The 22,061-nt window shown below is 60.6% G+C and overlaps 9 protein-coding genes across 9 annotated transcripts; all 9 read right to left on the reverse strand.

The window, feature by feature from the left end:
- Positions 1-46: 46 nt before the first annotated feature.
- Positions 47-2,140, reverse strand: LMJF_36_5670 (putative RNA helicase; the record flags this gene model as incomplete). The annotated part of the gene is made up of 1 exon (XM_001687102.1): positions 47-2,140. The coding sequence occupies one exon, from the start codon at positions 2,138-2,140 to the stop codon at positions 47-49; it is 2,094 nt and encodes a 697-aa protein (XP_001687154.1).
- Positions 2,141-2,931: 791 nt separating this feature from the next.
- On the reverse strand, positions 2,932-3,648 carry LMJF_36_5680 (conserved hypothetical protein; the record flags this gene model as incomplete). The annotated part of the gene is made up of 1 exon (XM_001687103.1): positions 2,932-3,648. One exon carries the CDS (start codon positions 3,646-3,648, stop codon positions 2,932-2,934), a length of 717 nt encoding a protein of 238 aa, XP_001687155.1.
- Positions 3,649-4,159: 511 nt separating this feature from the next.
- Positions 4,160-5,128, reverse strand: LMJF_36_5690 (conserved hypothetical protein; the record flags this gene model as incomplete). The annotated part of the gene is made up of 1 exon (XM_001687104.1): positions 4,160-5,128. The coding sequence occupies one exon, from the start codon at positions 5,126-5,128 to the stop codon at positions 4,160-4,162; it is 969 nt and encodes a 322-aa protein (XP_001687156.1).
- A 1,762-nt stretch (positions 5,129-6,890) lies between these two features.
- LMJF_36_5700 (conserved hypothetical protein) lies at positions 6,891-9,260 on the reverse strand (the record flags this gene model as incomplete). The annotated part of the gene is made up of 1 exon (XM_001687105.1): positions 6,891-9,260. One exon carries the CDS (start codon positions 9,258-9,260, stop codon positions 6,891-6,893), a length of 2,370 nt encoding a protein of 789 aa, XP_001687157.1.
- Positions 9,261-11,391: 2,131 nt separating this feature from the next.
- LMJF_36_5710 (conserved hypothetical protein) lies at positions 11,392-12,201 on the reverse strand (the record flags this gene model as incomplete). Its single annotated transcript, XM_001687106.1, has 1 exon — positions 11,392-12,201. One exon carries the CDS (start codon positions 12,199-12,201, stop codon positions 11,392-11,394), a length of 810 nt encoding a protein of 269 aa, XP_001687158.1.
- Positions 12,202-13,353: 1,152 nt separating this feature from the next.
- Positions 13,354-13,620, reverse strand: LEPP12 (phosphoprotein lepp12; the record flags this gene model as incomplete). The annotated part of the gene is made up of 1 exon (XM_001687107.1): positions 13,354-13,620. One exon carries the CDS (start codon positions 13,618-13,620, stop codon positions 13,354-13,356), a length of 267 nt encoding a protein of 88 aa, XP_001687159.1.
- Positions 13,621-14,264: 644 nt separating this feature from the next.
- Positions 14,265-16,277, reverse strand: LMJF_36_5730 (conserved hypothetical protein; the record flags this gene model as incomplete). The annotated part of the gene is made up of 1 exon (XM_001687108.1): positions 14,265-16,277. One exon carries the CDS (start codon positions 16,275-16,277, stop codon positions 14,265-14,267), a length of 2,013 nt encoding a protein of 670 aa, XP_001687160.1.
- Positions 16,278-16,765: 488 nt separating this feature from the next.
- Positions 16,766-19,099, reverse strand: LMJF_36_5740 (conserved hypothetical protein; the record flags this gene model as incomplete). The annotated part of the gene is made up of 1 exon (XM_001687109.1): positions 16,766-19,099. The coding sequence occupies one exon, from the start codon at positions 19,097-19,099 to the stop codon at positions 16,766-16,768; it is 2,334 nt and encodes a 777-aa protein (XP_001687161.1).
- A 641-nt stretch (positions 19,100-19,740) lies between these two features.
- LMJF_36_5750 (conserved hypothetical protein) lies at positions 19,741-21,783 on the reverse strand (the record flags this gene model as incomplete). Its single annotated transcript, XM_001687110.1, has 1 exon — positions 19,741-21,783. One exon carries the CDS (start codon positions 21,781-21,783, stop codon positions 19,741-19,743), a length of 2,043 nt encoding a protein of 680 aa, XP_001687162.1.
- Positions 21,784-22,061: the final 278 nt, after the last annotated feature.

Below are 22,061 nucleotides of genomic sequence, written 5' to 3' on the forward strand. Positions count from 1 at the left end.
ACGTGCAGGCGCATATTTCGTGTGTGCCAAACCCGTCGAGCGTGCGCTACGAGGCCGCCGTCAGAAAGTCTGGCGCGGCGTCCTGCAGCCACTCCTCCTGCACCACCGACACGTCCTTCATGTACCGCTTCGTGGTGCGCACGACGCTGTTAAAGATCACCAGCGCAGGCTTCTTGCGGTGGGTAAAGAGGACGCTGGAAGGGTGGATGTACACCGGCAGCTGCCCCACGATGGTCTGGTACATGCCGAGTTTCGCGTTGTAGAAGGCGGCGTTCAGGAAGTAGCCGAAGCAGAGAGCACGACGCAGCAGTTCTGCATCAAGCAGTTTCCCCTTGCGCTCGGTTGCCCCGGTAGACAACCCACCGCCGCCGTGCCGCAGCTCTTCATAGCGCTCCAGCAGATCGTTGGTGTCATCGACGATTTCGCCGCGGGGGCGCTTGTGCAGCTGAGTAGACAAATCACCACCAGCGCCCGCTCGCAGGTACCGCAGAGACGCGGGGATAATCTTGGCGAGTAGCTCGCTGTCGCTCTTCTCTTCTAAAATGCACTGCAGCTGAGTAATGACGTCCTCGACCTTCAGCATCTGCCGGTGGCTCATGGCGTTGGACTCACACCACGTCTTGCGCTGGTCGCGCGGGGAGTGGCAGTACGCCTGGTAGATGCTGAGGAGCGTCGCGTGATCGCCGGCGGACTTGGCAAAGGCGGCGCGGCAGCGGTCAGCAGCCTCTTTGAACTCGCGCGAGGTGAGAAAGAGGTTGTCAGTGCTGGACATGGCAATGACGATAACAGCCTCACGGGCGACGCCGAGGGCCTTCGCGGCCAAGAGAACCATCGCTGGCATCGGTTCAATCGGAAAGTCCGTCAGGCGGGCGCCCAGGGCCGTGATGTGGCCTGCTTTGTCGAGGGCTTGCAGAAGCATCAGCGTCTCCTCCGCCTTCGCGACGGCGCGCGGGCGAGGCATGTCCATGAACTCGAACGCGAGGATATTGTGGATGTGGAGGCTTTTCATTTGAAGCACAACGCTGAGCAGACTACTTCGGCGTATTTCTGGAATTGTGTTCTCGCTCAGGTTCTCAAACGCGTTGGCGGTGTAGAGGCGGTAGCACTTGCCGGCTGCCACGCGGCCGGCGCGCCCCGTGCGCTGCGTGGCCTGCGCGCGGCTGATGTCCACCTCCGTCAGCATCTCCATCCCGGACTTGCTATTGTAGTACTTCGCCTTCACCACGCCGCTGTCCACGACGTAGCGGATACCCTCCACCGTGATGGATGTCTCAGCGATGTTGGTGGCGAGGATCACCTTGCGCTGCTCGTTTAGGTTTGGCTCAAAGACAAGCAGCTGCTGCTCGTACGGCATCGCGGCGTACAGGGTCAGAACTGAGAAGTCCGGCACGTCGTTGGGTAGCAGCTTCATGCGCTCCAGCAGAATGCGCTTCGCGTCCTCGACTTCCTCCTGACCCGTCAGGAAACACAGAATATCGCCAGGCGGCTCCGTGTGGTGGATCAGCAGGATGGTGCTAATGGCTGCCTCGACGTAGTCCGCCTGCGGCTCCACCGTGTGCATGATGGTCACCGGAAACATGCGGCCGTGCACGACGCCGATTGGGGCGTTCCACCAAAACTTCGAAAAGTGCTCCGCGTTCAGCGTAGCGGACATGACCACGATCTTCAGCGAGTCCTCGCGCTGACGCGCGATCGCCTTCAGCAGGCCAAAGAGCACGTCTCCATGCAACGTGCGTTCGTGGGCCTCGTCGAGGATGATGCAGCCGTACTTGGACAGCACAGGGTCAGCCTGAATCTCACGCAGCAGAATACCGTCCGTGAGAAACTTGATGCGTGTGGCGCTGGTGCACGTGTCATCAAAGCGGACAGCGTAGGCCACTTCGCCGCCGACTTTTCCGCCGCGTTGCCGAGCGACGTGCCGTGCAATGCTGACGGCCGCGACACGGCGCGGCTGCGTGCACCCTACAATGCCAGCACCCGGACGCTTACTCAGGATATCGTCCCAAACGTACTGCGGAATCTGCGTCGTCTTACCCGATCCGGTCTCGCCAACGACGATCACGGCTTGGTTCTTGCGGATCATGCGCACAATGGAGGCCCATGCTTCGGTCACGGGGAGATCTGGGCTGCTGCCCGCCATCGTCAACTCAGGAAGGAGGGTGTGCTCCGCTCGTTGCCAAACAAACAGGCTGCCGACAAACGTGAGTACCGCCCCGTGCGTTTCAGTATTTTTCGCTGTGGCGAGGCAAAAGAGCGATGGGGTTTGGTGGAGACAAGTGATGGCACGAGGACGGGAGAGAGACTCACAGGGAGTCCGACGCAAGCGATACAGCGGCGCGCATGACAGGCCTACGAGGGCCATCGTCTCAACGGCGCACTGCCGGACTCGTAGACCGTGACTACCTAGCGCGAGGGGAGACGGGGTTGGGAAAGGAGACGCGAGAGAACGATGATGCTGCCCAGCTGTTTCATTTCTTTGTCTTTGCCCTCGTTGCCAGGCACATCATGCCTGGTTAGCGTACACGCTTAATTTGTGAGAAGCCACCGCGTCTCTGCGCCTCTCGAGCCTCCTCCTCCTCCATACCATCCTCCCACCTCCGCGCACACGCGCATGCCTATGCATTGAGAGGGGGAGGGAGAATGGGCAACGCACGGGCGCAGACAGAGCAGGCAGACACAACGACGACGTTCCACACAGACAGCCAACGTGAGAATGGCGAGTCTTGCGCAGACTTCCGACCATCCGTGTGCGGGGGTTGCGCGGACGACCCACCCGAGTGCGCCGGCACGCATTCAAATCAAACGTCCAAAGTACGACGGGCAACGCCAAGGCTCGCCGCACGGGCATCCACGTCATCGTCACATACGTACACAAACCTCGCTTCCTCGGCGGCGTCTGGTTTCGGTGCCGGACTCGCCTCAGGTCAGATCTCAACCGCAGAGCGAGGCCAAATCCCCGCCGAAGAGATACTCCTCCGGTACAGCGTTGAAGAGCTGCTGGAATTGGTAGGAGCTGAATATGTAAAAGGGTATATCGATGGGCTGCAGTCTTGTCCACTCCGCCCGCGCCGCGTCGCCCATGGGTGTCTTGGCGCGCAGCGCCATCGATAGTAGCTGGTGGCTCGGGTACGTCGCCTCCGCCCACATCTCCGCGACGGCGAGCCCAGTCAAGATGGGCATCGTGCGGCCGCGGAGGAAGTGTGGTAGCTTGTCATGGAACATCTTAAAGAAGACGTACACGGGCGGCGTCACAACGCAGGCAGGGGCCAGAAACAGCTGGTACTGGATGAACCGGTACGAGGCCCAGAACCTCTTCTCTTCCTTGGTTGCCGGCAGCTCGTCCGAGATGCAGATGTGGCGGCAGTTGTCCATCAAGATCTTCACGTTGCGCACTTTCTCGCGCGTGTGACGCTCGCTAGGGATCGGAAAGAGGGGAACGCGGTATCGTAGCCCATCCGTGCCGGACCAACTTCGCGTATTGGGGTCGTAAACGCCCGGGTCGCTGTCCTCGGGCGCCGCGGCCTGGAAACTGGTCTGCGTTTGGCCAAGCACAACTTGAACGAAGTCTACCAAGAAGGCGGTTAAACCGCTGCACATGTCAAGAAGAGACGGCACATTGTTGCCGATGCCCGTGTTGTAGTGAGACATGTGGGGCACGGGGAGACAGCTAAAGAGGAAGAAGAATCAAAAAGGAGGCGCACCCGTACCTCACCTTGTTTTCCGTACAGCCGTGAATCAACGGAGGCCGTGCGCTGCCGGTGGTGGTGGTGCAGAGAGCGTCGTCGAAGCAGATGCGAGAAGAAAAGAAGATGCGTTGACGTTGGTGTGATGAAAAGATCGCATTCGATCGTGAAGGGCACGGAGGGCAAAGAGGCACACGCTCGCGGCGCTCACCCCGCGTCTCGAGGCGGTACTCTCGCCGTGTCGCAGTTCTTCGCTGTGGTGCGCCTACTGTTGACTTGCTGAACACACTCCTCCCCCAGCCCCTCCCATTCCACCGCATTCGCGTACCCGCACAGAGGGACGCAGAGAGCCGGAGTGGATGGCTGTTTCGCGGCGGTGGCAGTTATAGGTGCGGTAGTTCGGGAGATATGATGAGGAACAAGCACACAGTTTGACTGCGGCACGAGGGCCCCCATCAAGAAACGTCAGCCGCGGGCTACTGATTCCACGATCGCGTTTCCGGGCGATGCGGGATGGCGAGCAGGTTTCGATGGATGTCGTCCCGCCGCATCGGTTTGTGAAAAATCTTTCGACTGCGAGGTCCGTAAAAGTACTCGAGGCGTTTCTTCGGCTCTAGTACCCACGGCTTTTCCTTGAAGCGATCTCGCAGGTCCCTCATCTGCTTCACCCGCAGGCCACTGTGAAGCTCGGTGATGGAGGGAGGCATCAGCTGCGCCTTTGTCTCGAGAGGCCGCGCGGAAGCGCACGCCCGATCCAGCCGCCGCGCCATCACCTCCGCAACGTGCGTCATTTCTTCTCTCTTGTCCACGCAGCGCATCTCGTCGCAAATCTCGGCAGCGCGCAGCACCATCGCCACGGCGTCGGGGTGTGAATGCGAGCATCCCTGCGCAAACTGCGCGCAGCCCTCGACGTACTGCAGGAAGGTGTCTTGGTCCGGCTCTGGCAGTTCGGCAAAGACCTTTATCTGACCGGACAGGCGCATCTCGCTGAAGCACTCGAGCGCCTTCAGCAGCATCTTCGCCTTGTCATATCCGCGATTGCTGTCCTTCACCTTCCACCGTTCCGTCATGAGCGCCACCAGCACGTTGAGTCGCTCCGCAGGCGGCAGGTCTTCGAGGCGGTTTGTGGACAAGACATAAGCGTCGTTGTCGCTGTCGTCCCGCAAAACCGCGAAATTCTCCGTGGCCTCGCGCTCGTGGCCGACCTCGGACACAAACTCGTAGTTGTTGCCCGCCGTCAGCCACCAGTTACGCGAAAAGCGGTGGCAGTCCTTTACCAGACTCTTGTAGCGTGCGTGCGGGTACTGGTGCAAATTGCGGAGGCCGCGCCGTTGCACCGTTAGGGGTGAGCAAGCGCAACACATGGGCGTAGAAGAGTGCAGCGATGCGCATGCGTGCAGCTGCGCTGCCGCAACTGTGCACGCACCCAATGGCGATCGCTGCATCACTACGAGGCAGCCCCGCTACGTGGTACGCAGAGAGTGAAGCACCGAAAAGGCCCCCCCCCCCCCAAACGAAAAAAAAAACCTACAGCTCAGCTGAGGCAAGAGACGGAGCGCGTGCGAGAAAGAGAGAGAGGTGGCGAAAGAGGGCAGCGTTTACGTTGACTGACACGCACGCGTGGGCGGATGCTTCACAGCGCTACCACCACCCCACACGCTGTCACATGCTCCAGTCCAACGGGTGCGCGTCGCTATGCGCTTTCCAAGAATCCGCGTCAGCAGTGACCAACACCCCAGCGAAAGGATGAGGTGTGTGGGTGGGAGATATTAGGAAACACACACGTGGAACCGCTGCTTCGCCCTCGAGTTTGGGCGTGGCACAAAGTGCCTCTCCCTGTGGCATGTTAGTGTCTTGGGAGCCGCTGTCGCACGCAATCAAGACACACACACACGACCCACGTGCACACGACGATGTGTGCGACCGCCCACGTTATCGGGCATTCAGCTACTTCTCTGACTTTACGTTCGAGTGCGGATGCGAAGCAAGGAGTGAACGCGTGATATGCAGAAGGACACCGCGGATCGCCCCTCATGTGCAGTTGCGTACTCTGAGCCGCTAGTCCCGTCGGTCACTGAGTCGGGCAAGTTCGCCACAGAAGCACAGCGATACGCCTCCAATCGTCGCTATCCACTATCGGGAGAGGGCAAACACACAGAGCCGCAATGCCAGTGTGCTGGCGTGATGAATCGATCTCTGTTTTCCTTCACTCACACATGCAGACGCTTCGCAAACTTCAACAACGCGGAAACACACGTCCGTAGCTTTCCCTTTTGATTCGTGCCCAACATACCCGTCCCACCGCGAACACGCCAGCAACAGCGTATACACGCCGCCGCAACCACAGCGCCCCCACCCTCTGGCCGCACGGCGGCGACATCTCCTGGTCGCCGAGAACGAGCCGCCCTGCCGCCGAACCGCGCCACGCGCCCAACAGCACCTGCCCATCCCTTCCTCCGGTACGTGCTGCGCGGTCGGCGTCACAGGGCTCTGCTCGAGGGCGGTGGCGGTGGCGTCCGCCCTGCGGGGTAACAGAGGTGGTGGTGGTGGTCCAGGCGCGTGCCGGATGAGCTCGAGGAACAAGTCCGCCAGCCTCCGGTGAGAGCCCTTCTGAGCCCCTGCAACCCGGCCGTATGCCATGCTTCCGGCACCCGTGCCCTCATGATATCAGCCCACCGGGTCGGACGCAGGAGACGCCGCATGCTCTGCGCACACACGCACCCTGGCGTCGATTCGCATGGTGCCCTTCGCGCCCCTTTTCGCCCATCGCTCTTGCGCATCGGACAACCGCATGCCTTGCATGGATGCGGTACGCCCATGCCAGCTGTGCATGGCAGCACCTGCGCTGCCGTGCGCTCGCCTTTTCATCCAGGTCTTGTGGCCTGCCTCAGGGCACCGCGGCGGTCCGGGTGGCGGTCATCCTCCTCCATCTCCGTCGATGCCATGGGTCTGCTGCAGCAGGGGGCGCTCCACCCGCACCTGCATCCGCGCGCTTTTCACAGGCGTGGGCGTGTCAAGCGAAGAGGGCCCACAGAAACGCATGTGGCTGCGCACAGAGAGCTTAGAGCGCGCTGGCCCTAACGGTGTGATGACCGCATGTCTCTCCGTCCCCGAGCCAACACAGGCCTGCCTGCCGGCACCAAGAATGATAACTGGGCCCTGGCGCGGTGCAGAGGTGGCCGGCCAACATCAACGCACGCGTGTGTGTCAGGCGTCGGCCGTGAACTTGCCCCGCTTTACGGCGCGCTGCAGAGAGCCCTTCGATCCCCCAGCCTTTGCTTTTGACGTCTTCTTCTTGTTGGCGTACGCAGGCACCCGCTCGTTCCGCGCTGACTGGATTTGCTTCGTGCGCGCCAAGCGATCTTTCGAGCGCTTCTCATGGTAGCGCTTGTCGTGGTACTCGTCGCGAGGTGCCCGCTGCTGCAGGGATGAAGCTGCGCTTGCAGCGGCCGCCTCTTGGCCCTCAACGGCCGCCCATGTCTCCGTTTCTGGGTGCCCGGGGGCACAGTTGTCAGCGCCTCCGCCGCCACGACGACGTTCACGTCCTCGTTGCCCGCCACCACCATTGTCGTCACCGTCGCTGTCGGAGGTACCGTCGATAATGTCCCCGCCTGCCAGGTGAACATCTTGCTGACCGTCGTCCAGTTCATCTTCGTACATGATCTCGTTCAGCACCCGAATCCTCATCTTCATCTCCTCGTCAATGTCGAAGGCGTCCGACATGTAAGACTGGGGGTCGTTTATGGTGATCTTGTACGCCGTCTCATCCTCCACTTCGTCATCGTTCGCGCCGCCGTCGGCGTAGCCGGCGTCACCGTCGGAATCCGTCAGCATCTCGTACAGATCACGACCCATAAGGCGATAGAGCATGTCAGGCTCAAAGTTGTCATCAAAATCGTGTAGGGCCAAGTGCGCCGAGGCGTCGGCGCGAGCGGCCGGCGACTTTGCTGCGTGGATGCTGGTAACGGGGGCAGCAGCGTCCTCGACCCCGGCCTCCTGTGCCGCTAGTGCTGCCGCCAGCTCCGCGTCGGACTGCCCAAAGGCCGTCAAAGGTCCGACGAGGTGCGGTGGCAAGTTCTCCACACTCGCATCCATGATGAATTGCTCCACGTCGTTGCTGTAGAAGTTCAAGGCGGTGCGAACGCCAGCAGCGCTGAACTGCGGGAACACCTCCATGACCATGGCGACGAGAGGATCGTCGACAATGTCTGCTGCGGTGGGCGTCGGTGGAGACGACGGCGCCGGGATAGGGTCCGCAGGGACGGCTTCAGCGACGGCGTTGTCTGCCGGGAGGCCGGCTAGCGCGCTCGTCACAGCGTCCTCCGAGGCGCCCAGCTTTGACGCCTCTTCGGTCGTCACGAGGTGGCGCGCGAGAAGATCGTCGACGTGCATGCCCTGACGCACGACCTCCAGCAGCAGCAGCTCAAAGAATCGCTGCCGGGAGCCGCGGACGGCCTCGGCGAAGTCGTTGCTGTCCGAAATGTCCTTCGTGAGCGCCAGCATTACCTGCCCAAGCGCCTTTTCGCCTGCGTCGTCAGCGAAGCGAGCTGGGGGGTTCAAGAAGTGAATGAGGCCCAAGAGCGACCCGTTGCCGTACGCCTGCAGCGTTTCCTCGATAAAGCCTCGCCCGTGTTGATGCAGGTACTCACGCAAGTGACTGTAGGTGCGGTTGATCAGCTGTGGAACGCAAAAGCTGTCCGCGTCCTGCCGCCGACGCGGCCCCTGTGTGGCGTAGGTGTGATACAAGAGCAGCGCCGACGATGTGTTAATCGCGGCATTCACGATAACGGAGTTCGCACGGCTCAGGATTGGCCGCCGCGGCGTGAGCTCATCGCAGACCAGGATGAAATGCTGCAGAACGGGCGAGAGAACGTCGACAATGACGCGCAACGCCCGCAGTGTCCGCGGCAAGGACATGTAGTCTGAGAGGAAGGGGGCGCACTGCACCACAGCCCAGAGCTGCTTGGTAATGCGATACACCTGCTCAAAAGAGGAGAGGATGTCGCCAGGCTGGCGCTGGAAGCGGCCGCGCTGCAGCTCACGCGCGCACCGCACGGCAAATCGGTTGACGGCGTCCCACCACGTCGGCATGAACGTGTTGAGCGTGCAGAGGTAGCCAGGGTTGAGAAGGATCAGGGAGGTGACGGTGACGGAGGCGGCAGCGCCGCTGTGGCGGAGTAGCAGCAACGACACGGGAAAGAGCACCTTCCACGGCAGGAGCACACTCAGCCGCGTGGCTAGGCTTGCCGGGTCGACGTGGCGGCGCATGCACAGACCAGTGCCGGTCGTGAGGCGAATGAGAATCTCAATGACGCGCTGCTCTCCGTTTGGCGGCACAGCTTTGCGCTGCGCCCTTGAGTGAGAACTGTGGGCGTGGTCTACGGCGGTGATCACGTTCACCAACACCACCGGCAGGCGGTCGTGGTTCGCCACGACGATCCAGAAGGTGAGATCATCTGCCTCCGCTAGCCGCTCAATGCCGGCCCACAGCTTTTCAGAGAGGTCGACGGAGCTGAAGAAGGTGCTGCAGACCGCACCGCCTGCATCTGGAAACGCGTTCTGCAGTGAAGAGGACATGTCGCTTGTTAGGCACCTGAATGGGAGCGTTGAAATCTCACTGAGAAGTGTTTCTCTTGACTCGAGCCAGAAGAGCCAATCCTGCGGGGCCCCGGAAAATCGATAGCGATCAATCCAGTTGAGCGTGGGAACAGAGAGGTAGATAAACAACGCAACGAGAAGCGAACCACAGTGCTAAAAAAAAGGGTAAAAGGTCATCATGGATAGAAACTGCGACGATATGGGGAGAGGGGTGGGGTGAGGCGGGTGGGAGAAGCCGCGAAGGGGGCCGATGGCTGTCGGTGCTGGCTCTGCTTGTCACCTATCCAATGGAACACATGTGCAAGCACACACTGACGCCGCTACGAGCCTCTGCTCTGCCCGCTACGAGCAAGGGTTCTTCTTTTTTTTTTGTTTGGTATGTGTGTGTGTGTGTGTTTGGTGTCCGTTCCTCACGAGTTTCACACACTCAGCGAAAGGATGGGTCGGCTCAGGTGCGCACAAAGCGCGAAAGCGTAAGCGGTCGAAAAAAAAACAAAAAATGCATCGCGACGATGCGCCTCGATACGTTTTGGACAGTGTTGGCTACACGGGGGACAGGAAGTCCGATACGCAGACAACCGCACGATCCTTGGCATCTGCGGAAGCAGCAACATCCGCCACTCACTGCAGGCCTCCCCTCCCTGGCCCTGCTGCAAGAATGCCCCAGTGGCATCGACCACTCCGCTACTGGTGGAGGATGATGCTGTCGCTCTGTGCGGCTGCTTCGGCAGAGGGATCGACACCTGCTGTAGCGCCGGCTCTTGGCGGCGAGGGGGAATGCGCGAATGCAGCAGAGAGGTGTGGATGTGCATCAAAGGAGAGGAGTGCCGCGTCTGCGTACTCCCGCTCCACTCAGCGCAGCGAGCCGGCACCCCAGCTGCGCGAGTGGCTTGTGCTGTGTCAGGTCCTGCGGACGATGCAGCTCCATAAGAAGCCACCATTTGAGGTGGTGATGCAACGGACGCCCGCTCCAAACGCGTCAAATTGCACGAGGCGCTCGGCCGCAGGGACGGCATGACAAGACACGCATGCTTGTACGGCGGCTCTCTCGCGACAGCGGCGAGGATAAACATGAAGGAGTGAGCACCCCCTGGTAACAGCAGTGGGTTAAGCGCCACAACGGCGATTCGGTTCTTACAATCGAGGGTGGTGGTGCGACCGAGGACCTGGTTGCACCCTCTTGGTGGCCATGATGGGAGTCGTCTGCAGGATCCATCGTCGAGGAACTCATCGGTGTGTTTCTAGAGGGAGGGAGGAAGGGGTTGTATTGTCATCAAGTTGCGCTGATACACGCACGGGAATGGTGCGCTACGCGGCAATCGCGAAGTTTTTTGTTCTCGTTGACATGCGCGTCATCCGGGAATGCGCGAGCGAAGGCAGTGTGGTGGTTTTAGCGTCACGCAACGGTAGAGAATCCAGCGGGCAAGAGCTAAAAAGGACGAGAGCACGCGGGGAGGAGAGGAGGGGGAGTAAAGGGCTCTTGCGCACGTCGAGATGAATGCAACATGCGATATAAAAGCTAGAAAACCCCATCAACGGGGGTATACGTGAAGTGAGCATTCGAAAAAAAGAAAACAGCGGCTGCGGGGTGAAAGTGGCGCGCGGCTGGCAGGCTCGTTTCATTGCACAGTTTCTGCACTGTACACCCATCTTGCGGCACACTGTGTCAAGAGTAGTGTAGACGAAGAGCAGTTGTGGTGAGGCGAGCACCACAAAAACGAGCTTTCTCCGCTTCCACGCTCTTCCCATCCCATCATCGCACATGCACGGAAACGAAAACACACGACTTGGTCCGCAAATGTACTTTTGTCGCGCCCGAGAAAGGAAAGGTAGACCCCGCCTCGCACACGACAACGAAAGAACGGCGAGCGTCGCCGAGGTGCTGACAAGTGAAATCAGCCGCGGCGTGGCGGCAGACATGCCAACGTGCAAAAATGACAACGAACGCCTACACGACGGTGTACGTCTTCGGGAGAGCACGAAATGCGATGGGTGGCAGTGTTGCGCAGGGGAGGCTTCGCACGTGTTTTCCCAGCACATACGTACGCTGACCATTGCCATTCTGCCTCACGTGACGCGTGCGCGCCAATCACAGGTGCGCTGGCCGCCTCTACACTTTCTTGCTCTCTTCCAGCTTACGCACGTACACCACAAAGTCGTCCATGGTGACCGGCCACGAGTCCTCGTCGTCGTACGCATCGTAGTTGTCGAACCGGGCAAACAGCAGGAGTTGCGTCCAGGTATCAAACGAGACCCCGGACTGCTCAACGGCAACCCTGCCTGACTTGCTCTCTGTCGCCTTCTCGCCCAGCATTGTGATGAAGTCTAGCCACTGATTAATACGCGGAAAGCACACGTACGCGGTAAACTTGCGACGCGCCTCCTCCACCGTGAGCGATACCGGCGATGCCGAAAAAAAGCACGACCACAACTCCTTCGCGCTATCCACGCGATCCGAGGCATCGTTGCCTTTCAGGCACCAGTTGTAGAGAAACTGGTAGAACTTGCTGCGCTTCTCCTCATTGCTGCGAATGGTGTTGTTGAGGTCCACGATCGCGTCATGGGCGGCAGCGAATAAAGGGGCGTATGCGTTCTCCCTGGTGGGCGGGGCGGCGTTGCGGGGGAGCTTGCTGATGAGCCCTGCCATCCACGCTACGAAGTGCTTCTCCGATATTTTGTAAATGCGCTTCGCCGACTCGTCAACGGCGAAGGCGAAAAGGTAGAGCGAGAGGTCTTCGAGGCTCAAGCACGTCGCGGTGGCAAGGGACTCGAAGTGACCAATTTCCAGAAAGCGCTCGACGTCCACCTCTGCAGGCGCGGCGATCCGCTCATAGATGTAATCAAAGGCCTCCTGCGCCACGCTCGCCTTGGGCGGCTCACTGATCTTGGAAACGGTTAAAAACCCCATCAGGGATGCCATACAACGGCTGCGCTAGGCAGTGGGCGTGTGTGCGAAAATGCCAAACGTCTGCAAGCGGGCACGGCAGGCAACCCACAGCCACAGCAGACGAGCAGGTCACGCGGGGAGCCGACGGACGGGGCTGGAAAGAGAAGGTAAAGCGGTCGGGGAGGGGGTGAGGTGCGGCCGCGGGGGAGAGGGAGATACAGAGCGCGCAGACGGCGCACACGCACTCACAAAGAGAAGCAACAGACCAAATAGGGCAGAGGAGGGAGGGACGCGCGCGAAGTGGTTTGGAGAGGAAGATAGCCGGAGGGGTAAGGGAGGGGGTCGGAGTGCGTAGGAGGAGAAAAAGCGGAGGATAAAGTCAAACACGCAGGCGACAGTCACACCAACGTCGCCACGTTGCGGTGATGGCTGCTTCAGCGGGGTAGGTCTAAATCACATGGAAGCTGAAACACACACACACACACACACACACACACCGGCGCACACAAACCAAGTGGCGCCTCCGTAGCCCATACCCCTGTGGAAAGCTCAGCGCCAGAAAAGGTGAGCCTAGGCAGAGCGGCACACGCTCGACCGCAGGCAATCGGCAAAGGGGAAAACGACCGTAGTTAAGTACAGGGTGCTGTTCCTTTCCGACACCGCAGGCGACGCGCGCACGCACACAAAAAATAGGATGTCACAAGTGCGGAGGAAAAAAGGTATGGAGAACGAGGCAGAGGAAAGAGAGTGTGTGCGTGCGTGTCGCAGGAAAAAGTAACACACCTATGTAGGTGCAATCGCACCATAACCCTGCAGCGGGCCGACGGGCAGTGATAACGCGAAGCATTTGCGAGCGCCGATCAGGGGGCCCTAGCTGTCCCTGACGGTTGGGTCAAAGGAGGAGGAGGACGAGGTGTCGCAAAACGCGACGCCTCCAAAAGTCACCGCACTTCGTTTTGTTACTGTTGCTGTGGCCGTGGGAGCATGGTCGATTATGAACTGCAGTGGCGCACCAAATTCATACGAGAAAGGAGGTGACACACACACACACGCACGCACACGTAAACCACCGAAAAAAACAAACGGGCAAAGCACTGGTAGAGACGCGCAGCAACGACGTGAGCGAAGAAGAAAAAACGAGGTTATTCGCCGCTGGTGGGCCGCAGGCGCTGCGCTCTTCACATTTCACCGGTTTGTAATGTAGCGCATCCGCGCCGGGTCCGTTCGCTTGACACAGTCACACACGGTATGGATGTTGCACTTGCGCTCCCCTGTCTTGATCCACTTGCCGCCCTTGCCTTGCCTAACGTCAAAGCTGACGTTGCGAGAGCTCACCATCTTCAAGTCTCCGCGCTTGTGCTTTAGCTTGCCTTTGCTAGTAAGCTTGCGCGGGCGATCCGCCATGGCAAGCTTCCGCTTCTGCCTTGGGGCCTTCTTGGTGCGCTTGCCCATTGTCGGAAGTGTGTGTGTTTTGTGCTTGCCTTCCTGTTTCTCCAGTGAACCGTAGACGTTGACTGGCGCCAGAGGAGCGCAGAGCACATTCGGTTTCGCGCGCCGCGGTTGCCATCATGAGAGGGGACGAGGTAGGAGAGAAGTGAGCGGGAGAGAAAGGCGGCGACATACAGGTGTGCGAGCGCTTGAAGAGTAGCAGACACTCAAGGGCTGCAGGCAGACGATGGATCCGTTCGTCCTGATCGCCCCCTTCCTCTTTTTCGTTTGTGTGTGTGTGTTTGTCCTTTTCTCCCGCCCCACAAGGCTCACATCTCCAAGTACAACAAACAAGTGAGTGCGTGTCCACAGGGGATGCGCAGCTGAAGCTATATGGCATAACGTTTTGTGCGTGTGTTTGTGTGTGTGTCGTCATTCCACCTTCAGACCTACCTCTCCAAAACAGATCAGCGCCAAGGGGCGAGGTGGTCGTCGTCGTCGGGGGGCGGGAGAGGAGCAACGTCTGTGTTGGCGCATATCGACGGCGTGGATGCATCGAGTGCGCAAATCGCCTTGCGGTCCCCACAGAGAGAGAGGGGTCTTGCGTCTGCACTTCACACAGAAGACATGCACACACACACACACACACACACACATGCGCCGAATCGCTAATGTGACGCGGCAAACTGCACTAGTCGCATGGCGTCTGGCAAGTCAGTGCACTGCTGCAGACACTCACAGCACTGCCCCAGCTGTTCCGCTTCCATGTCGTATCGCCGTCCCCACAGGTTGGCAAGGAGCTGGCGGATGGCGTCGTGCTGGCACGGGCCGGTGCGGCCCATCCGCAGAAGCGCCTTCAGCGTCCGCATCAAGTCGTCGGCAGTCATGTCCACGCTGTGCGCCTCGACCGCGGCGCAGAGCGGCTCCAACCGGTGCGACTCCTCCCGCGACGCCTCTCCAAACGTCTCCGCCACGCAGGTCACCACCTCGGCCAACGCGGAGGGAGCGTTCGGGACTGTAGTGCGGAGGTGCTGTGGCTTGATCTGCTCCGTCAGCTCCAGCACCCGCTCCTTCGGTACTGTTGACCACGTGCGCAACAACACTTCCACAGGATTCTCGTCCGACTCCAGCCGCGGCGCGCGGGGTATGCGCGGGTGGTCTTGGATGCCGCAGTATAGCAGCGCGTTCATGACGTAGGGACCCTCGTGCGGCTCCATGTCCTTGAGCTTTTCCGCCACGATGGAGATTGTCCGCTCGACCTTGGCGTGCCACGTTTGACGGAGCTCCAGCGGCACTTGATCCGCGGGCACGCCGCCCACGGCGTAAAGGAGCTTGCACCGCTCCGCTGTCGTGAGGCGGCCAACGCTGCGGCGGGTCTGCCGCGCTGTCATGAGTTTGTACTTGGGGTGCTGGATGCCAAGGCACGCAAGGCCGTGGCCGACATCGATGTACCACTGCGGCGGAAGGGTGTATTCACTGTCGTTCAAAGGGTCAGCAAGAGCTCGGCGCGCGCGAGGCGACAATGAGTGCTGCCTCTTTCCATCACACCTTTCTGGTTCCCCCGACGGTCGAGAGGAGGAGGAGGGGCTTTTGGGGCTGCGCCGCTGCTGTTGGTGTGCATGGGGGGCACGCAGTGCGTGCAGGAAGACGCCATTCATGAGTCTCGCCTCGCTCGGAGGTGGCTGCCGCAGCATGGCGAGCCCGAGAACGTGCTGCCGCACCGCCTCCGCGTTGCACTTCTCGGCTTCGATCAGACTTGAGAAGAACTTCTGATGAATGTGGCGGTGCTGCAGTGTGCCGAGATAAAAGATGACCTGGCACAGCTGCTGACTGGACAGGATTGCGTGCTGGGAGAAGAGGACGTTGCAGCTACGATTGCACACCTCCGCGTCGTAGAGCCCCGTCTGCGCCATCGTTGCGAGGCACATGCCGGCATCTGTGCGATTCAGCTCCAGCTTCCGCAGCGATGTCAAAAGGCCGCGCGCGCCGACGCAGCGCTGCATCTTGGCTTCCATTCGGATCTTCGCCTTCGCGGGCAGCAGGCCGTTCTTGTCTGCGCCGACGGCGGGGAAGTGAAACCCCTTACCGTAGATCCGGCTGGTCGTCTCGAGGAGCGATAGCACACTGAGCGTCGTTGGCCTTTCTCGCTCCAGAGACCACAACTGCATGGCATGACGATATACGGACAAGAGAAACGAGTCGAATCGGCGAACTGACGCTGTGGGGGGCGCGGCCGTCGACGACCTTGACGCCCGTGACGCGCCGACATCTGACTGCGATGGAAGCCCTGTCAACTCTAGTAGGCGGGCCTGGCAGTCGGCCAGGGCACTGGAGGAACGAAGAAGCGAGCAGAGCTCGTTGAGGTTAATGCAGCCGCCAAGGTGGCCGCCATCATCGTACTTTGCGGTGAGGGCCGCGCAGAAGTCCAGCGCGTCCAACGCAGGCAGGACGTCCTCGTCCGGTGTGAAGCGCAGCACTGTCGCACACGACCGCAGCAGCTTCGGTACCAACATGGAAATCTGCGTGTGTACGCAGGACGGCAACTCGATCGCAGGCAGCTGCTCCCGCAGGAGTTGGATGCCTTCGTGAGCCAAAAGAAGCGGCGCACCGCGGCGCTGGAGCAAGTCCACCTGTATTCGTGAGAGCTCAGCGCAAAGTCCGGCCAAGCTGACGCTGTGCATTATGACGTGAATGCCCAACTGCGGGCTTGCCGACGGCGCCTACGGATAAAAAAAACACGGGCGATAGGGTGGTGTGTGTACGTGGAATCGACACGCTATGGCGCACACTGTCACCGTACTGCAGCCGCTGCGAGCAATGAAAGACCAAGCAAGGAAAAGAGCGAAGTCATCGACGACACACAGGGAGAACAGTGCCTGGCAAAGAGCCTCAGGGAGAGAGAGAGCGGGGTACGGGATGGTGAGGAGTAGCGAGAAGCAAGGCATAGGGATGCAAGGCAGGCCAAGAGGAGGAGGACTGCTCTAGGTGTGTGTGTGTGTGTGTGTGGTGCGCCCCACAGGGAGAGGAGAAAAGAAGCAAACAGGGCAAGGTTGCAGCACCAGCTGGTGCGGTCGAGCAGGTCTATTCTACCTGCGCCTCAATATATAGGGCAGCCGAGAGCGATCCTGAGAACATGACCATGTATCGTCGTCTTCGATGAGTAGGTGGATCAATCCTTCGTTACGCGCGGTGGTGACAAGCTCCACGTACTGGCGCGCTCCTCACACCGCACGACAGGCTGTGCCTCGGCAATGGGGGAAAGCGCCAGGCTTCGCTGACTCGGGCTGCCGAGGCCCAAGTTGTAGCCGTAGTAGTACCCACCAGCCGAGATGGAGCCTGGATGGCCCACAGACGAGGTGGCGAGGGAAACGCTCTGCGCGAGCTGGGGTGGGTGCATGGAGTGCGAAAGCGCCCGCGAAGAGTTCGGCGAGGCGTCGCTGCCTTTCTGTCGTGAGGAGTGCTGGATAGACTGCTGAAGCGAGTAGGAAGCGAAGCTGTACGCATCCTGGCTCTGGGACGCGTAGGGGTCTACAGGCGGCCCCTCTGAGCAACGTATCCCGGCGTTCTGCGATCGCGGTTGCGACGAGGCCGAGTCTGAGTAGTCGTGGAAGCTCGAATCGCGGTGGTGCGCTTCGGTGGACTGACGCAGCGAGGGACGGCAAAAGGCCTCAATGTTGGATGAGGACGATGTGGACGCGCTGCTGTCGGAGGGGATCCGTCGCAACGCCGGCAACAGATTCGCCCGCGACGCGGCGCCCGCGCAGTCGTCACGACTGAGCATCGCCGCAGCAGCTGGGTTGCGTCCAGCGGCACCCACCCTGGTCGAAGCCGTGACGAAGGCAGAGGGAATGTTCATCGACTGCACGCTAATGGGTTGGCGGCCGCCGAGGATCACGCCTGCTCTGTACGGGCTCGGGATCACTGCCTGCAGAGCGTTTTGCAGCTCTGCCGCATCCCCCTCAGCGCTCTCCTGCGATGTGCTGCTCGAGGATGACGCACATTCCTGTGCAGGCGACGGTGCGCTCGCTTGCAGACCCAGCTCGTTGTGACGCTGTTGCGAAGAGGGGGCTTGCGCTGACGGTGCCGGCGATGGCGTGGACGCAGCTTGGACCGCTCTCGTTGCTGCTGTTGCGTCCTCCGGCACATGGCTCAACACAGGGGAGTTGTAAGCCGACGGCAGGGCGCTGTAGTTGTAGATGCCTTGCTCACTATGGATGATGCTACTCCCAACACTACCGCATTGCAAGGAGCCGGTTTGCAAGGAGGTGCGCTTGCTGGACACGGGCGCCTCGGACAGCGCACCCGGTGCCTCGCACCCGGGGGAAAAGGCCGAGAGGCTGTGCTGGCCTGTCCCTTCTGCTGGCTGCCAAGCAGCGCGGCGCTCGGCCTCCTGTTCTGACGGCGCCAGCTGCCGTTTGCTTGAAGTGATGCTGGTCGACTGGCGCGGCAGAGAGGTGGCCGCTGCCGGCTCCGTCGCCGGGGCAACTTTCTTCCTGGGGCTCGCCACTGTGGTTGCGTTCATGAGATACGTGCGACGCACTTCTGACCGTGACGGCGATGTGGTTGGCAACTGGGTCTGCGACGTTACCATCGACATGACATTGCTGCGGTCTGGGGTGCTCTCCTGCTCGTTTAGCGCTTCTTGTTGCCGCTGCGCTCGTAGGCGGCTCACGACAGAGGTCGCTATGGGAGTCGGCGCCGTCGCGTTTGCCGATGGTGGCTCCTCTCGTGTTGGCGCCACATGGAGGGGGTCCGCGCTGGTACTTCGCTCGCCGGCGAAGAGGGTGTCATCTTGCCCCTGCGCCATTGCGGGCTCAGTGCGCTTCTCGTGGCCATCCTTTTTCATCACCACGGGCGTCGAGGAGGAGGAGGAGGTGGTGGTCAAAGACGGCGAGGGTGTGCGTGCTGGTCCTGCATTCTTGTGCGACGGGAGGCTTGTCGGCTTGTTGCCGTGAATGTGCGACGAGGATATGGTAAGCGAGGCGTCGGAGGACCTCTGTGACCGGCTCCTTGATGACGCGGCACATGGGCTGGATCGAGAACTAGATGAGCCGGCTCTGCGAGATGCGGCAGGTCGGAGATTTCTGCTTGGATGGCCGCGGTGGCGTGACGACTGTCGTCTTCGTCGGCCGTGGGAGACTTCAGCGTCGTTGCGTTGCTGCTGCTGCTGCTGCTGCGCCAGAAGCAGTTGCACCAGCGATAGTATCTCTTTGTACGAGTCCAAGGTAGCTTGTAGGTCTTTCGGGGTACCGGAGCTGGTGGCTTTAGAAAGCAGTGCCACCTGCAGTGGGTCTACATGGCTGCTGTGGTGGTGTGGATCGGGTAGCGGTGCCTCCATCGCCTGTGTCACACGGTGCACCATGAGGCGCAGCCGCATCACCTCTGCACTGAGGTGCTCCACCTCTTGTTCAAGAATATCCATATACATGGTAAAGAAAAATGGCCTCCTTTCGTGCTGCTGGAGGCGATTGCTAGAGAGAAAAACAACCATACGAGTACTCATAACAGAAGGGCGCCAACCCCCGTGAGCAGAGACTTGCTGAGGGGTGTCTGTTACTCGCTTTCTCCGCCCCTCGACAAAGACTGGAGAAAAAAAAAGTATGCAGAGGGGGGGGGGTGGGGGTCGGTGCATCACATGAATGAATGAAAACGCAAAGAGTGCAGCGGAGAAAGGATAACGGGATGGATGAGTGAGGTGCGCGTTTCAAGGGTTTGCCCCGCCACGTCGCCATCAAAGAGAGCGCTGGTGCGTTCGTCGAATGGGACCGACGCATTCAACACAAATCGGTCATCGTATGACACGCACACGCGTGCTGGAGCGTCCCCCTTTTCAGGAGGGAGGGAGAAGGGGGGGGGGAGGCGTGTCTCGCCCACATGACGCCGGTGCAGCTCCAGAGGAGGCAACGACAAAACAAAAAAAGAAACATGCTGCAGCGCGAGAGAGTCTTCTAGGGTCTTACTTACAAGTTGACCCCATCACATGACATATGTCAGAGGAGGCAGTGACAGCGGTGAGAGGGAACGACAGAGACGGCAGAGGCGCAAAGAGCGCGTGACAATGCAACGGCTTGCGGGTCGGTGGTGACGACCACCGTTGCGACGCTCCTGCCACCCATCGTGTGACAGGGTGTCGCCACAGCTGCTTTACTCATCCTCCGTCCCTAAGTCTTTGCCTTGGCCGTTCTCCGTTGTAGGAATGCAAAACTCTCGTAGCACACTCGTCGCGTAGCTACCGGGTGGCAGTGAGAAGGTGGCGACCACGACTTGCACCGGCCCCATCGGCTCCAGCGCCGATGCCGCGTTGCCGGCGCTGCTGAGCGCCGGTGTCACGATACCTTCCACGTCGCAGTGTTTCTCCCAGTCGGACTTCAGCACAGGGGTTCGCCAGCCATCCACTGTCTCCGCGCGCAGTGAGAAGTCCTTGGGCCGCACCCCCAGCGCGCGGTACGTGCCGTGGAAGTGAAACACCTTCATCAGCGCCAGCGCCTCCTTCGAGGCAAAGTCGATGCCCAGCGCCGCAAGCACAGCGTCATAGTCGTCTCGCGTGCAGCCAATCGAGGAGGGGTACACGAGATCTTGATCTGGCCCTGGGACCGGAAGAAGGACGTCCTCGAGGCCGAAACGCGCGCAGTCGTCTTCGCTTGTCAGACGACGGGTAGCCGGCAGTTTGGTGTTGTCGGAATTCGGCGTTGGCTGCGCATCCCTGAAAGCCACGCGCTCCTGATACGTGGATTCAAGCACGAGATCACCCACCTCGGCGTGTGCTCGACCCTTGTCGGACAGCCGCGACGAGGCCAGTAGGTTCCATACGAGACTCTGCACAGAGTGAAAGTACATCATCCCCATGGTACGTGAGATGGTTTGCAGCGAGCCTAGGTAGTCGGTCGGATTCGTCGACAGGTGTTTGAGGATGTCACGCTCCTGGTAGCAAAAGTACGGCGCTGTCTGTAGTGCTGCCGCGTAGTCGCTCGCGTCAAAGAGCTCCACCACCCGCTGCATCTCCGGCACCATGCGCGCTTTCGACTCCAGGATCATGCGAAGGCCCTCGCGAAGGCGCCCCTGCAGGAACTGAACGCCGACGTCACTGGTCAATATGCACGTCGTGCCGAAGCGCTGAGGGCCAAAGTAGTTTATGACCCCCACCTCTTGCACGACGCGCTCTACCTCGTGCAGGTCCTGCGCCGTAAGCGCGTGGCACACGGAAGTCTCGCTGTCGGCGGCCAACGGCGCGGCAGGGAACATGCGGAGAACGATACGAAAGTGGTTCCCGAGAGCGTCGCCGAGGCGCAACCCGTGTTTTTCCTCCGTGAAGCCGCAGACCTTGATGACGTTGTGTGCTCCAAAGGCGCGACTGTTGATTGTCATGAGCCGCTCCACTGTTGTTCCGCGTACCGCGACGCGCTGCAGCGTGACGGCCCGCTTGTCCTTGGTGCCGCAGAACTGCAGTTGTCGCGAGGAGACCTTCAGGTGGTGGGCGAGCATGCGCAGCGCTTGGTTGTTGTCCGTGTTCTCCTTGTAGAGCGTGAAGTGGTGGTACTTCGGCTCCGGGCGGTTGGTGCGAGAGCGCCGACGTTCTTCCCGGCGGTCGGCCGCGTTTGCCTTGACGACGGTCACAACACCATCCACCGTGTTGCTCACGTGCGTGCCGCCGAGACACGCCTTGATGGCCTTGTGAAGCGCGGCGCGCTTCGCCTTGTCGGTGACACTCGGCAGCGGAATCGACTTGGCCGCACCGGCCAGTCCCGTACGCAGGTTCGCAAGGTCCTCGGTGCTGATCAGGGGGCCGATCACCTCCTCGACGGTGCTGCACGGTACCGGCGCGCTGGCCTCCGCAACCTTTGGCGCGACTTCGGTTTCACCGTGGCCCTCCTGCGCGTCACGAGGACGCTTGAGGGAGCTGACGATGGCGCCGTTCCGCGCAGAATCATCTGCACTCTTGGTTGAGGCACTGCCGCCTAGCTTGAGCACAAGGGGAGCACCATCGCCGTAAAAGGCGGGCAGCTCACGTACCTCGAAATCCGTGTAGAGCGTCTTGAGCGAAGCGACAGGGAGGGGCCGAGCGCCGTCGTCGTCGGTATCGCCGCGGTATAGCGGCACAAGTCGACGTTTGGCGCCAATGCTCTCCTCGCGTGCGGTGTGCCGGCGCACCACGGTGGCAAGAAACTGCGACAGTTGATCGAGGTTCATTGTACCCGTCGGGGAGCCTCCGCGCCTACGCTGCGACGTCGGCGCGCACGGGCGGTCGCACCAGCGAGGATGAATCGGGTCAAAGCAAGAATGCAACGGAAAGGAGGGAGCGAGAAGGCGGGAGGGATGGGACACCCCGGAAAGGAGGTCAGCAGAGGAGGAGGAAGCAGCGGAAGAAAAGGAAAGTCAGCGAGGCGACAGACTTTGCTGCACGCACGACAAAAAAAATGTGTCACGAGATGCGTACTTTTCCTCTGGAGCAGGTCTTTGTTCATCCA

The sequence above is a fragment of the Leishmania major genome, chromosome 36, assembly GCF_000002725.2.
Source record: "Leishmania major strain Friedlin complete genome, chromosome 36".
Taxonomy (NCBI): domain Eukaryota; phylum Euglenozoa; class Kinetoplastea; order Trypanosomatida; family Trypanosomatidae; genus Leishmania; species Leishmania major.